This window comes from Palaemon carinicauda, chromosome 40 (assembly GCF_036898095.1).
Source record: "Palaemon carinicauda isolate YSFRI2023 chromosome 40, ASM3689809v2, whole genome shotgun sequence".
Taxonomy (NCBI): Eukaryota; Metazoa; Arthropoda; class Malacostraca; order Decapoda; family Palaemonidae; genus Palaemon; species Palaemon carinicauda.
Window position 1 is genome coordinate 33912487 of NC_090764.1, and position 15000 is coordinate 33927486.

The window sequence follows — 15000 nt, forward strand, 5'->3', positions numbered from 1 at the left end:
TATTTAAGCTACAACCCTAGTTTGAAAATCAAGAATGAATAAAAAAAGTATATAATAACCAAGAAGAATAACAACGTTAAAATAGATCTGTCTTGTATAAACTACGAAGAGAAACTCGTGTCAACCTGCTTAACATGAAAACATTTTCTGCAAGTTTGAACCTCTGAAGTTTCACTATTTTAACTGCCTGATTAGGAAGATCATTCCACAATATGGTCAAAGCTGGAATAAAATTTCTAGAATATTATGCAGTGTTGATCATTAAGATAATGAAGACAAGACTGTTAGAGTTAACAGGATGGTACATTCCGGGAGAATCTGAATTCAAACGATGGTCAGAATTATGTAAAATCTTATGCAACATGTATAAAGAACTAACCGAACGTTAGTGCCACGGATTAATATCAAGATCACGAATAAGCCTGTCGTAACTAAACTTTCATATGGGTAACCAAAAATCATATGAAGTCAGTAAACACAATTAAAACCTTATAGTTTAAATTTTAAGGCTTTAATCACCAAAATCTTATATGATCAAGTTGTCAAGACTTGAGTGGCCATAATCAGAGCCCATTGTTGATAAAATTAAAAGCAATACTAGTTTAAATTCATAAAATAACCATAAAATAAACTCAAGTTTGTTGGTTTATCAAAATCCTAAGCTGTTGCTTAGCAAAATCCCTTAGCAAATCTATCATCACAACAATTAAATGCATTGATGAACTAATCAAAAGTCTTTAAAAATCATGGTGAAACGAGAATGGGCTAAGTCTCAAACCCTGGATAATGAAGAACACAATTCAAAAGACTCACTGGTTGACTTTTCCAACTTGCGTTACATCCTCATCTCAAAGTCACAATAACAAAATCTTTAGAAAGTTTAAGGGTTGCTGTGGCCTGATAGGTAACGTCTCTGCCTGATGTTTGCCAGTCGGGGGTTCGAGTCCCCGCTCAGACTCGTTAGTGCCATTAGTGTCTGCAACCTTACCATCCTTGTGAGCTAAGGTTGGGGGTTTTGGGGGAGCCTATAGGTCTATCTGCTGAGTCATCAGCAGCCACTGCCTGGCCCTCCCTGGTCCTAGCTTGGGTGGAGAGGAGGCTTGGCGCTGATCATATAATATATGGTCAGTCTCTAGGCCATTGTCCTGATTACTAGGATAATGTCAACTGTCCCTTGCCTCTGCCATTCATGAGCGACCTTTAAAAATCTTATGACGTAAATGGACCAAAATAACAAGATTTTTTTTTTCGATAAAACGATTTACTTCGTGAGCTCTAAAGTAAGAATTTCGATTTGGCGCAGAAAAAAAAAAAATTAGAAGTTTGCTCCTGTAACTTCTTCGTAAGGTTTCAGCATTTTCTCCGATTCAATTTCAACTCGTTTGTGCGTGGTTATCCCCAAGGAAGAATTTCATTTGCAGAAAAGCTCGCTAAGACCAATTTTGGGAGAGAGAGAGAGAGAGAGAGAGAGAGAGAGGAGAGAGAGAGAGAGAGGAGAGAGAGAGAGAGAGAGAGAGAGAGAGAGATAGAGAGCTATGAAGGTTTTTATAATGCAAAAGAGGAAGTAAACACGCGAAACTCTAAAGATATAATAATCTATATTTTCATTAATATTGTTGTTACTATAATTTCTTATGCTACTGCATTTAGTATTATTATTATTAGTAGTAGTAGTAGTAGTAGTAGTAGTAATATTATTATTATTACTATTATTATTACAATTATTATTATTATTAGTAGTAAGTAGTAGTAGTAGTAGTAGTAATAGTAGCATTATCATTTTGATGTTAAAGTTTATTCGGACCTCTGGTATATTTCTCTTTAGAAGTTACTGATTTTTCATCCATCATCTCAAGATGTGAACAATAACATTTATAAGAATACAGTCATGAAAATTGCTTCAATAACTCTACAGTGCACTATAGCACTATGGCTGTTTTTATGTTCTCCTCAGTACATTTATGAAGAGCAAATAAATTAAAAAACATTGATAAATGAAATAGTAAATTTTCACTCGTTACCTCTGTTCCTTCTCTTCATTTGTTTGTTTGTTTATCTTTACGTATTACTGATAAAGCCTATTTTATCACCATAAATGTTGACTTCTTAACCCTTCGTTAGCCTCTCAGGTAGCTCATGATATAAGTTATATCATACTTATCAGTATCCTTATTATTATAATCACTAGTTGCAGTTGTTGTATCATTATCACTATCATCATTATTACTATTACTATCATCATCATTATAATCACTATCATCCTCATTATTAATACTATCAAGTAGTAGTAGTAGTAGTAGTATAGTAGTAGTAGACATTTCTTTATAGTAGTAGTAGTAGTAGTAGTAGTAGTAGTAGTAGACAGATTTCTTTATAGTGGTAGTAGTAGTAGTAGACAGATTTCTTTAATAGAAGATTATTTGTTCATCTTATCGTTCCGCGCATGACCACTTATGTTACGTCACCAGTTAAATTTACTGATTAGTTAATCGTCTTTGCCCCTCCATTATTTCTGTAACGAAGGACCAGAAGTTTCGCATTCTCGTCCTGTTCCAATTTCTCCTGTTTTTTTCCGTTTTCTCTCTCTTTTTTTTTTCTTTTTTGAAAATGAAATCAAGTCACCCTTCCCAATGGCCTTCCTTCCCCATTGATAAACATTTCATCTCGATGTCTACGACTAATACAGTTCCCATATCCTTGCTATTTTCAGTTATATATAATTTATTACGAAATATAGAGAGTATTTTCCATAATATTCATACAAAATTGAGTAGACTAATTTGAATATAAATGAAAATACTGTAACTCTCAGTATCTTGATATACCTTGCTTTTCATTGGCGTTTATTCATTTTCCATTCTCTTTATAATTATTAAGTTAAGCTTCTAAGTTATAGCAGACGCTCACAATGTGGGGTAAATGTCACGAACTATCCATCAAGAGATAGCTAGAAAAGACGGAAGAAATCGTTGTTGGAGTTAAAGAAAATAAGTTGAAGCTAATTATTTTTATACGCAACTTTTTTCACTTATCCAATCATATGCAGTAATACTAATCTGACAATATTGAGATCAAATTATCATATGTCCTCTGCTCCAAATGCATCGCGCTCTCTCTCTCTCTCTCTCTCTCTCTCTCTCTCTCTCTCCTCTCTCTCTCTCTCTCTCTCTCTCTCTCTCTCTTATCGGGGAATAGATTGCAGGAGTTGCTCTTCAAAATACACTGTGAGAAAAGAGATCACATTAGAATGAATGATAAGTCAAGCTCTAAATGTTCTGACTTAATCTCTCTCTCTCTCTCTCTCCTCTCTCTCTCTCTCTCTCTCTCTCTCTCTCTCTCTCTCTCTCTCTCTCTTATCGGGGGAATAGATTGCAGAAGTTGCTCTTCAATATACACTATAGGAAAAGATATCACATTAGAATGAATGATAAGTCAAGCTCCAAATGTTTTATCTCTCTCTCTCTCTCTCTCTCTCTCTCTCTCTCTCTCTCTCTCTCTCTCTCTCTCTCTCTCTCTCTCTCATACAATCAGTCACAGAATAACTGATCATCAGCCCGTAACACGCTTGGTCTCGAAACCATACTCTAAAACAATGTTTAAAGTCCCCTTTTGAAATTCAAAACCAATCGCTGAAGCTCCCTCCACCCCTTTTTCACCCCTGCATTGTGGAGGCACACTTCCTTGCGAGAGTCTTTGCACCGAGTGAGAGAGAGAGAGAGAGAGAGAGAGAGAGAGAGAGAGAGAGAGAGAGAGAGGAGAGAGAGAGAGAGAGAGAGTCGAAACATTTGGAGCTTGGCTTATCATTCATTGTAATATAATAACTTTTCTCACATTGTATTTTGAAGACCAATTTCCGCAATCTATTCCCCTGAAAAGAGAGAGAGAGAGAGAGAGAGAGAGAGAGAGAGAGAGAGAGGAGAGAGAGAGAGAGAGAGAGAGATCAAAACATTTAGATCTGGGCTTATCATTCATTCTAATTATCTAATATATCTTTTCTCAAAGTTATTTTGAAAACCAACTCCTGCAGTCTATTCCCCGATAAGAGAGAGAGAGAGGAGAGATGAGAGAGAGAGAGAGAGAGAGAGGAGAGAGAGAGAGAGAATACACCGATGCATTCGGAGCAGAAGACATTTGATAGCAGTGACGTGATACCTCGAAGCGCCATTGACGTGGTCAGTGTGGTCTCCCAGACCTTACGTAAGTTGATCTTCACCCGGAATCTCTTACGATCTTTTCCCTTCTTGTCGCAAGTAGTAAGATTTACTCACTTTGGAACTACAAGAATAAATATAATGTCTATTAACAAGTTTCAGGATGTTGGTAGTTGGTTTTAAAGACAATTATAAAAACTGCAAGGAGTAATCTGGTGTTCCTCAGGGTAGTGCTCTCAGCACATTACGTTTCATACTATGTACTAGAAAACAAGCTAGTTGCATATGCAGATGATGGTACTTTCTTTTGTATCAATTCCCTCTCCAGAATGTATATCTACGGTCACTGAATCCCTCAACAGAGATCTTTTTAAAATCAGTCCCTGATGCAAATTATGAGGGGTGATTCTTAAATGCAAATTTACTTTTGCAAAACAAATCTGGTCTGTTTCTTTTTCAATTGCAGAAAAATAATTGACAAATTAGTAAAGTATTTTTCGATTTTTGGTGATCAGTCTGTTTTAGTTTTGTATTCTATCATGTTCCAAATATTGCCCTGCTACTGACCTTCTATTGGTGGCTTTCATCTTAATTTGTTGGACGAAAACTTGTGGTCTATTAAATTCCCTAACCCTTTCATCTTAATTCGTTGGACAAATCTTGTGGTCTATTAAATTCCCTAACCCTGATCTGGGTATTAATCTATGGCACAATAGTTCAGTTGGTTGTTTATGCATGTCGCATAAGATTTTTTATAATCCTGACCATGCTTTACATTCAGAGCTTCCCAGACTGCATCAACCTGTACGTTATACTAGATATGCAGTTAATTATAGCAGTCTTACCTTATTCATCATAAGGTTCACTACAGCACAGTATTCTAGAAGTTTGCTTCCAGCTGTGACCAAATCGTGTAAAATCAACAATATTTATTTATTTATTTATTTATTTGCAATATCAGCGGAACAAAAGCTTTCCTGTTGAACCAAAAATCTCGTTTCATAGCTTAAATATGAATGATCTGTTTATATTTTGTTATGGATCTTAATGTATCTGATATTTGCTATTATTTTTTTATATATAGTTTATTCGATATTTCTTTATTTACCCTCCACACTGGGCTGCTCTTCTCTAGTGGAGCCCTTGGACTTGTATCACCCTGCTTTTTTCCAACTAGGGTTGCAACTAGGCAAAAAATATTGACTGATTCTCCTTTTCCATTCAACAGGAGGTGGAGCCAAAAGGTTTCGGCCTACCTAATTCTCAGCAAGTCTTTAGGTTGAGACTGTTGACCCTATACTTAATTTCCTTGAAACCAACATATGCTACCTTTTTGCAGCTTATTGGAATAATGGGCTACATCCCAGGAGTGATTCATGTACGTAGTTACGTATTTTGCTCCTTTTGCTTGAATTATAATCAAACGAAGGGTAACTACCATATTTGTACATGAAACCTTTTATTAATAGACATTCATTACTTCATACATTCTCAAGCCATGTTTTAATTGCCATATAATCATTGTATGTATGGCTTGGTCAAATATTATTGCTCAATATGTTCGTGCAACATTGTTGCCTCAGTGTGATCCAATTGTTGTAATTCTCCTTCGAAACCAATGCCCATCACACAGAGGTCTTTGCTTGCATAACCAAATGACATCTAACGACATCGGTAATAATCAGAGGATACCCATTTGTTTCTAGGTGGGACCACTTCCCTCAGTGTCAATATGAATAAGGATAGACTCAGGGTTTGGCACTTTTAATGTATCCATGACTGCACCTCCTTTTCCGGTGATATCTCTTGTTTTGTTAGTTTTTATAGTTTATATAAGAAATATTTATTTTAATGTTGTTACTGCTCTTACAAGACACTATTTTTTCCTTGTTTCCTTTCCTCACTGGGTTATTTTCCTTATTGAAGTCCCTGGGCTTATGGCATCCTGCTTTTCCAACTAGGGTTGTATCTTAGCAAGTAATAATAATAATAATAATAATAATAATAATAATAATAATAATGATAATAATAATAATAATAATAATAATAATTGAGTAGTTTTCCATGAAGGGGTAAAGCTATACCCAGGCAAGGTAGTCTTACATGTTCTGTACATTGAAGATATCTGCCGTGTAAAGTAGTCTCATTTTGTCTCAGAGCCAATCCTTTACAAATGGGTCTATTTCATGCTCACGTCTAGACGTAGCAAAACCTTTTATAAATTATCCACAAGCTGGAATCTCAAAGGTTATAATACATTTGAATAATCATTACATAATTCAATATTTAGAGGTTACAATCAGTCTTTTCTAATCAACCTTCATATTCAGATAGAAGACTTTGAGTTAACTCTGAGAAAGAAATTATACGTAATACTTTCGCACGTGTGAGAACAATAAAATGCGTCTTTTTTTCCATTCAGAGGACTACCATACATGTCTACATTAATAGGATAATGCAATTTCAAGAAAAATTGAAAAAGATCCTGAAGAAGACAGAGAATGAAAGGCAGAGGTAATGTTGGTCGTAAAATCGTCTACACATGAATGAGTAATGCAAAATTGTATTGAAACATAAATGAAGAAAAAAAAGACTTTTATCTATTTTTAATAATTAGTATTCACAGATTATAATCCTGTATTACTGTATATGAATAAACGCTTTCACTGTTGAAGTATCCATAGTTTTATTGATATATGCATAGCTAAATAATTTATCATACACAGTAGAATACAAAATTATTTTGCACAGCATTTTGATGCTCAATTTACTGTATAAGACCTATAAGGCAAAATTTTTACAATTATTTTTTCACTGTCTAACTACAATATATCTAGTATTTCAAGATATACATCAAGATTTGAGAGTGTACAGTATACTGTTTATTTTAGCTTATGATGATTATACATTTGTATGTATCAAAACTTGTTAATGAGAACAATCTTAAACAACCAAGATAATTTTTAACAAAGATACCAGACGCACTAAAAGCTCTATAAAGATATACATACACAAACACACACACACACACACACACACACACACACACACACATATATATATATATATATATATATATATATATATATATATATATATATATATATATATATATATGTATTATATATATATATATGTATTATATATATATATATATATGTATATATATATACATATTTATATATATAGATGTATATATATATACATATATATATGTGTGTGTGTATATTATATATATATATATATATATATATATATATATATATATATATATATATATATATATATATATATATACATTCTTCAGCTAAAAGAATTCATGATGTCACAGAAAGTGTTAAAAATCATGATTCCTGACATGAAGCCTTGAACGTACTAAGATTCCTAACTGTTTTGCTCCTCTCGGATATAATAAACGGAGTTTGAACCAGAATGCACCAATGAGGCGTTATCGAGTTTTTTGTAAAAAAAAAAAAATGTAAAAAATATATATTAAATGATTTAGCTAGCTTGTGCTTATTTAATATTTGCCATGATTTGATGATTTGAACGAAAGAATTCCCATAAGAGTTTCTACATTATATTTGAACTAAAGTGAATGCACAGCGTGTATACTGACTCCTAGAGATCACAATAGATGAAAACAGAACTATTATTTCATCATAATCCTCTACACAACATAGACATAAAACTGCCATAGAAAACATTATACCTTAATCCTCATCATCATTTTTTCCCGATGGTGACCTGAGTGCATGACAGCAGGCCCCGTTGCCTACGTGACGATTATTTAGCGATATGCCGCTCACGTTGGTCATCACATGTTGTTATACTACAGAAGCCCAAGAAGTGATGGCGTCCGGGCCGCCTCTCAAGTTACACAGACGACTCACGAGACTTCTGTGCTAGGGCTTTCCCGGAGGGATGGGGTCCCACTTGATGTCGCTGCTCGTAGCTAGCCGGCGTGAATCCTAGTCGACCCACGAGCTTGTTATCGATAGCTCACGACTCCTTGATTCTGGAAGACATTGTTTTGTGAGAACTGGGTGCGTCGTCGTCTGACTGTGTGGCTCATTTGTTTTACCAGTTCTTGCTCGAAGTGTGTAAAGCAGGATTGCTTGCTATATTTTTCGGCGGTTGTTGACGAGTTTCAGAAATCCAGATTAGAAAGAAAAGATATGGCTACGATTACTTCCAGCTGTAGTTCTCTCGAATCATCAGTTATTTGTGATTTATAAAACGATGAAGAATTTATATACAAATATGAATTACGGCCATTAGAGGAAAAACTAATTTGATAAATTTTCTACAAAAATACGTCCAAACACTGAAAGGGAAAGATAATTTCATTTATAAAAAAACAGTTACAATTACAACGAAATGGCTTCGTCTGGGTATAGTGAAATACCAGGTGTCTACAGCGAGTCACCAAGGCCTATGGTGAATGTGAGAAGAACAATCAGGACATACAGATATTGTTTAGCTGCCTCCTGTTTGTAAGTAAACCTATCTAAAGTTAAGTTTTACTCTATCTTACTTTATCTGCGAGAAGAAAAGATTCACGTCTATTAAACCAATTTCTAGAGAGACACTGTCTCAAAATATCATGGTTTCATAACTATAGATACTGCCTAGCTTCCTGGACCTAGCTTGGATGGAAATCCGGGCTTGGGTAGATAAACAGATAGATAGATAGATAGATGTGGTCGATCTCTGAGCCAAACACTCAGACAATGGTCATACAGACAAATAAAAAAACGACACAAAGCCTCTTATTCTCTTTGACAGAACTAAATAGGTTTAATCATAGTGATAGTGTTAACGATAATAGTAATTCCAATTTGCCAATATGTGGCCTAATCAGTCAAAATCAATTACATTGACATTTCAATAGAAAATTTTAGTGGGTCGTGCTATTACTATAGTCTCTGATAGCTTACAATTTATCCATTAAGAAATACAGTATAATTTAGCTTTAAAATAAAAGTGCTGGCTTTTTCAAGTATTTCAAAGCCTTCATATGCCATTTCATAACTAACAAAACGGTATTCGTTACTTTTCCTGAATCAGATATCAACAAAGTCATCACTGTAGTTTTCAGAAATACATATTTTCATCTTCAAAAGTATTGATCATGCAAATTTAATTTCAGGTTAACTTCCTCCTGTAACCATAAAATATATTCTAAACATGTGTTTAACATTAAAGAAATATTCTGCAACTATTTGTACTATAAAAGTTGTGCCTCCTAAAAACTAAAATTCTTATCTCGGTTATGTTGCTATAATACATTGTATCTCATAACAATATTCCTTCCCCTAAACTCGTTTTACATAAAACCTTCTCCGATTTCTCTCTCTCTCTCTCTCTCTCTCTCTCTCTCTCTCTCTCTCTCTCTCTCTCTCTCTCTCTCTCTCTCTCATACACATATAAAAGCACGCATGCAATCAACGAATTCTTCTTACAACGATAAGTACCAAGGGTTAATTTTTTTAGCTTCCTATATCAACTATCTACTTTATCCTCTGTCAGATTATATGTCTGTTCTTACTACCTTATACCATACCCTTGCCATTTTATCCTCTTGATTTTAGATCGTTGTCCCTCTCTTCAGGAACTTGTTTATATGCTTTATCATTATATATTCTTACCTAAACTACACCTAATTTCTTACATGTTAGATTATAGCTATCAAACTATCTAGCTTTATAGGTACGTTGATATAAATATTGTCTTAGTTCCTTTATGTGCTTAGCTCAGACAACTGTCAATCATCTGTCTCCATTTTTATGCATAAGTATGCCATCCCTCTCCTCCCTTGCCAAGAAAATCCACTTGTATCATATCTCATACCTTTGCCGGCCTCAAAGATCAGGTTACATACGGTCATACCTACTTTCCTTCATCTGGAGTAGAATCTACGTTATGATACATGGGAATATATTATGCGGTGAACCCATACACACACACACACACACACACACACACACACACACACATATATATATATATATATATATATATATATATATATATATATATATATATATATATATAAAATCTTACTGGAATTAGTATGGACCGGCAGGGGTCACTTGCCTTAGCTAGATAGGCACTGCGCATCACAAGGAACTAGCTGTCCTTTGATGAATCTAGCCAATGAATCATCTAGAGGCCCTTTGTGTCGCCGATCTGGTAACGTCCCTGACTGGTGAACACCAGACTGGGGTTCAAGTCCCGCTGAAATTCGTTGGTTTCTTTGGTCGCTGCAACCTCACCATCTTTGCTAGCTAAGGATGAGGTGTTTGGGGGATCCTATGGGTCTATCTGCTGAGTCATTAGCAGCCATTGCTTGGCTCTCCTTGGTCCTTGCTTGGGTGAAGAGGGGGCTTGGGTGCTGATCATATGTATATGTGGTCAGTTTCTAGAGCATTCTCCTGCTTGATAAGGTAACGTCACTGTCCCTTTCCTCTGCCATTCATGAGCGTCCTTTAAACTTTTAATATACGGAGGAGATGATGATGATATATATATATATATATATATATATATATATATATATATATATATATATATATATATATATATGTGTGTGTGTGTGTGTGTATATATGTGTGTATATATATCTAAATATATATATATATATATATATATATATATATATATATTACTGTATATGTGTTTATATACAATATATGTATATATATATATATATATATATATATATATATATATATATATATATATATATACACCTTTTTGAGTGGGGATACCTTAATGTAGTAAAAGAGTTGGTGAATCGCTATGATCAGCAAACCTGTAGGCTACCAGTCAGACCAACCATACAGTATACTGTATACCCATCAAAAAGAGAGATGGCTGTTATAGCAACGAAAAATGAAGGAAGACAACGTTGGATGGAACACTTTAGTGAGGTTATGAATAGGAGATATGAAGAGAATAATTTGATTGATATATTTGAAGCTGATGAAGACCTTGATGTGTCCATGAATGAATTCTGTGTGTTTGAAGTCGAAGTTATCTTAAAAAAACTAAAGAGATGGAAAGCCCCGAGATACGATGGAACAACTACCGAGATGATAATGGCCGAAAATGAAGTGACTCCCAGACTACTTACAAGATTATTTTGTAGAATGTGGCATGAAGAGGCATAACCCGATGAATGGGAGTTAGGTGTTGGTGAAAATGTCAAAAAAGGAGACCTAACTGATTGCAATCATTACAAAGGCATAACAATTACGTCAGTTGTTATGAAAATATATAGTATGCTTATTCTTAAGAGACTGGAGAGAAAGATTGATGAACAGCTGAGAGATGACCAAGCAGGATTTAGAAAAGGTAGAAGTTGCACTGACCAAATTTTCATTGTGAGACATGTACAGCAATGCGTAGAGTATAGAAATCCCCTTTTGATGGCATTTGTGGACTATGAAAAAGCCTTTGATAGTGTTCACCGACCAATTTTGTGGAGGGTCCTGCGTTATTGTGGAATTCCTCATAAATATGTAAATTTGATTAAGTGTGTTCACGAGCATAGAAAGTATAAAGTTAATGTTAATGGAGTCTTATTAAATGAATTTCCAGTGAACAGCGGAGTACTCCAAGGGAATGTGTTGTCACAGATGTTTATCCTCCTCATGGATTTTGTAATGCGTAAAACCGTTGGAGATTGTAGAGAAGGGTTGGATTGGATTGATGATAGGAACTTAGGAGACCTAGAGTATGCAGATGATACTGTCCTTATTAGCAGAACACCAAAACGATTTGCAATGCTTGCTTACCAGAATGCATGAAACATCACACGAGGGTGGTCTGAAGATAAATAGAAGAAAGATAGAGATGATGACAATGGAGAATGCAATAGAAGAAGAAATATCATTGGAAGGAGAAAGGATTAACTAGTATTTAGGAACCATGATCTCCAATACAGGGTCTTTAGAATTAGAGTTTAGTGAAAGATTGAATAAAGCAATCAGACAATAGCTAGATTAAGTAAAATTTAGAAATCAAATCCCCTGATATTACATATAAAAATCAGACTATATATCAGTTCAGTGAGATCGGTGTTACTCTATGGACATGAGTCATGGTATGACAATGAAACAATCTCCAATAGATATAGTAGATTTGAGAACAAAGCCCTCAAAAGGATATTGGGAGTTAAATGGTAGGACAGGATTAGAAATGAAACTATAGGAGAGATTTCTCAAGTGCCATATGTTGAAGAGATCATGAAAAGAGGTAGATGGAGATGGTTTGGGCATGCTCTTAATCAAGGTCTATAGACCTTGCTCTCAACACTTAAATGGTAGGACAAGATTAGAAATGAAACTATAGGAGAGATTTCTCGAGTGCCATATGTTGAAGAGATCATGAAAAGGGGTAGATGGAGATGGTTTGGTCATGCTCTTAATCAAGGTCTATAGACCTAGCTCTCAACACTCCCCAAGAGAGTTTAGTTTACCAAACGTTCAGTTGGGCTCCACAAGGCACTAGAAGAGTTGGAAGACCCAAGCCTACATGATTAAGCGCGGAGTATGAGATGCATTGAATTAAAAGCTCAAGATAGAGACGACTAGCAAAATCTAACAGAGGCCCTTTGCGCAATATGCGTAGGAGGAGTTGATGATATATACAGTGTATATATATATATATATATATATATATATATATATATATATATATATATATATATATATATATACATAGAAACGGGTTAATTTATTGTTTATATATATATATATATATATATATATATATATATATATATATATATATATATATATATAATATATATATATATATATATATATATATGTATATATATATATAATATATATATATATATATATATATATATATATATATATATATAAACTCTTTCTCTTGTAATTGCATTTCTTATATCTTTCATGGTGCAAATTGCTAAACTCTAGATCACAGTGTTTCAGAACTTTGTTTTTTCAAAAATCCATTTCAGTTTCCTTCTTTATATCTTTATTTTATCACGTATAGCGTGCCTAATCCCTACCTTTCTTCGTGATTATTTCATTTTCGGGGGAATTTAAAAAATAAAATACAGGAAAAATAATACTAATCAGGAATGTTCGTGATTCCATGACATACAAGCTTAATTAAATAATTATTTTTATTGACGTTAATAGCATCTCAGTGGCTTACCATCTTTGCCCAAAGATTTTCTATTGAATTTAAATCGGGTGATTTAGCAGGTCATTTAATCCTAATGATCTCAGGGTGATTGTATATTCAATCTATTACTAATTTAGAATTATGGATGGGGCCGTTATCCATAACAAAATATATAGGCTCGGCTATATATATATATATATATATATATATATATATATATATATATATATATATATATATATATATATATTCAAATAAGCCATATATATTTTTGATACATTAATGTCTGGATTCTCTTAACTCGGGATCAGAGCCCCAGGCGAAATCACACAAAGACAAGAGCTTGTGACCGACCGGGAATCGAACCCTGGTCGGCAAGCTTGTATAGACAGTGACTAAACCACTTGGCCAAGTGGTTTAGTCACTGTCTATACAAGCTTGCCGACCAGGGTTCGATTACCGGCCGGACGCAAGCTCTTGTCTTTGTGTGATTTCGCCTGGGGCTCTGATCCCGAGGTCCTTAAGAGAATCCAGACATTAATGTATCAAAAATATATATGGCTTATTTGAATATGAAAAACACGTCTACATGGGCAAAATTTATCATATATATATATATATATATATATATATATATATATATATATATATATATATATATATATATAAAAGTTTAGGGTTATATGTGTGCGTAGGCCTACGTTACTTATAACATTAGCCCTAACGTTCATATATGTGTGTAATGTTCATACCATTAGGCCTATGGTTTATAAAAATATTAAGAGAATCATTCAGATGTTAAGCCTAAATTTATGATGCTGTATTGTAGCATTTGTAATTCATTTGTCATAAAAATTCCCTAACGTTATTTAAATTTTGCCTTGTATTCCATTTGCGCCAACAGTAAAGACTGTTGTGTTCATCCGAGGAAAATGTTTTTTCGTCACAGATCACTTTTTTCCAGAATTCATCGGCCTTGGGGTAGTATCGTCTATGGCAAAAGAGCGTCTTTCTTAATAGTGTCAATCTGTCAAAACTGGTTTCCTTTCAAAGGGTGGATGGCAGCTCTATGTAATCTTCTTCGGTTAGTATTTGTCGAAACATGTAGATCTAGTTCCCTTTTAATAGCTGTTCTGTTAGTTAATGGATGACGACGAGCAAAATCGACAATCAGTTCGTCTTCTCCCTGGGTAGTGAGTTTCGATCTACCTTGCGCCTGCATTCGGTTCACAGTTCCCAATTCAGCTTCCCTATTAAAGATATATAATTATAATGAATATAAGTGAACATGTAATAATTAAATGAAAAAAAAAGTAATTTCGTGTCTTACAATTTACGATAGATTCTAATTTGTTCACGTCCCTAAATGAATAAAAAGTTTCATAATGTTTCATGTCGTTTCTCGTTTTTCTTGAATTATGTGAATATGACAATGATTTTTATTGTGAAAAGAAATTGAATCATCGCATATATCATTTTAAAGATATTCCCAAGAGAAAAGGTAAAATAGGAATGATATAATAAAGAAAATAGTTGATAACCATTTGAGCGAAACATTTGGAACAAGGCGAGTACACATTTTAATTAAATTACCTTTACATATATATATATATATATATATATATATATATATATATATATATATATATATATATATATATATATATATATATATATA

At 33.9% G+C, this 15000-nt stretch overlaps 1 protein-coding gene across 1 annotated transcript in view; it reads left to right on the top strand.

The window, feature by feature from the left end:
- The first annotated feature begins 8070 nt into the window (after positions 1-8070).
- LOC137631621 (peroxidase-like) overlaps positions 8071-15000 on the top strand; it is a 41002-nt gene continuing 34072 nt past the window's right edge. The window contains exon 1 of the mRNA XM_068363486.1: positions 8071-8647. Coding sequence (XP_068219587.1) covers positions 8532-8647 — 116 coding nt within the window. The 5' untranslated portion in view covers positions 8071-8531. The remainder of the gene's footprint in view (positions 8648-15000) is intronic.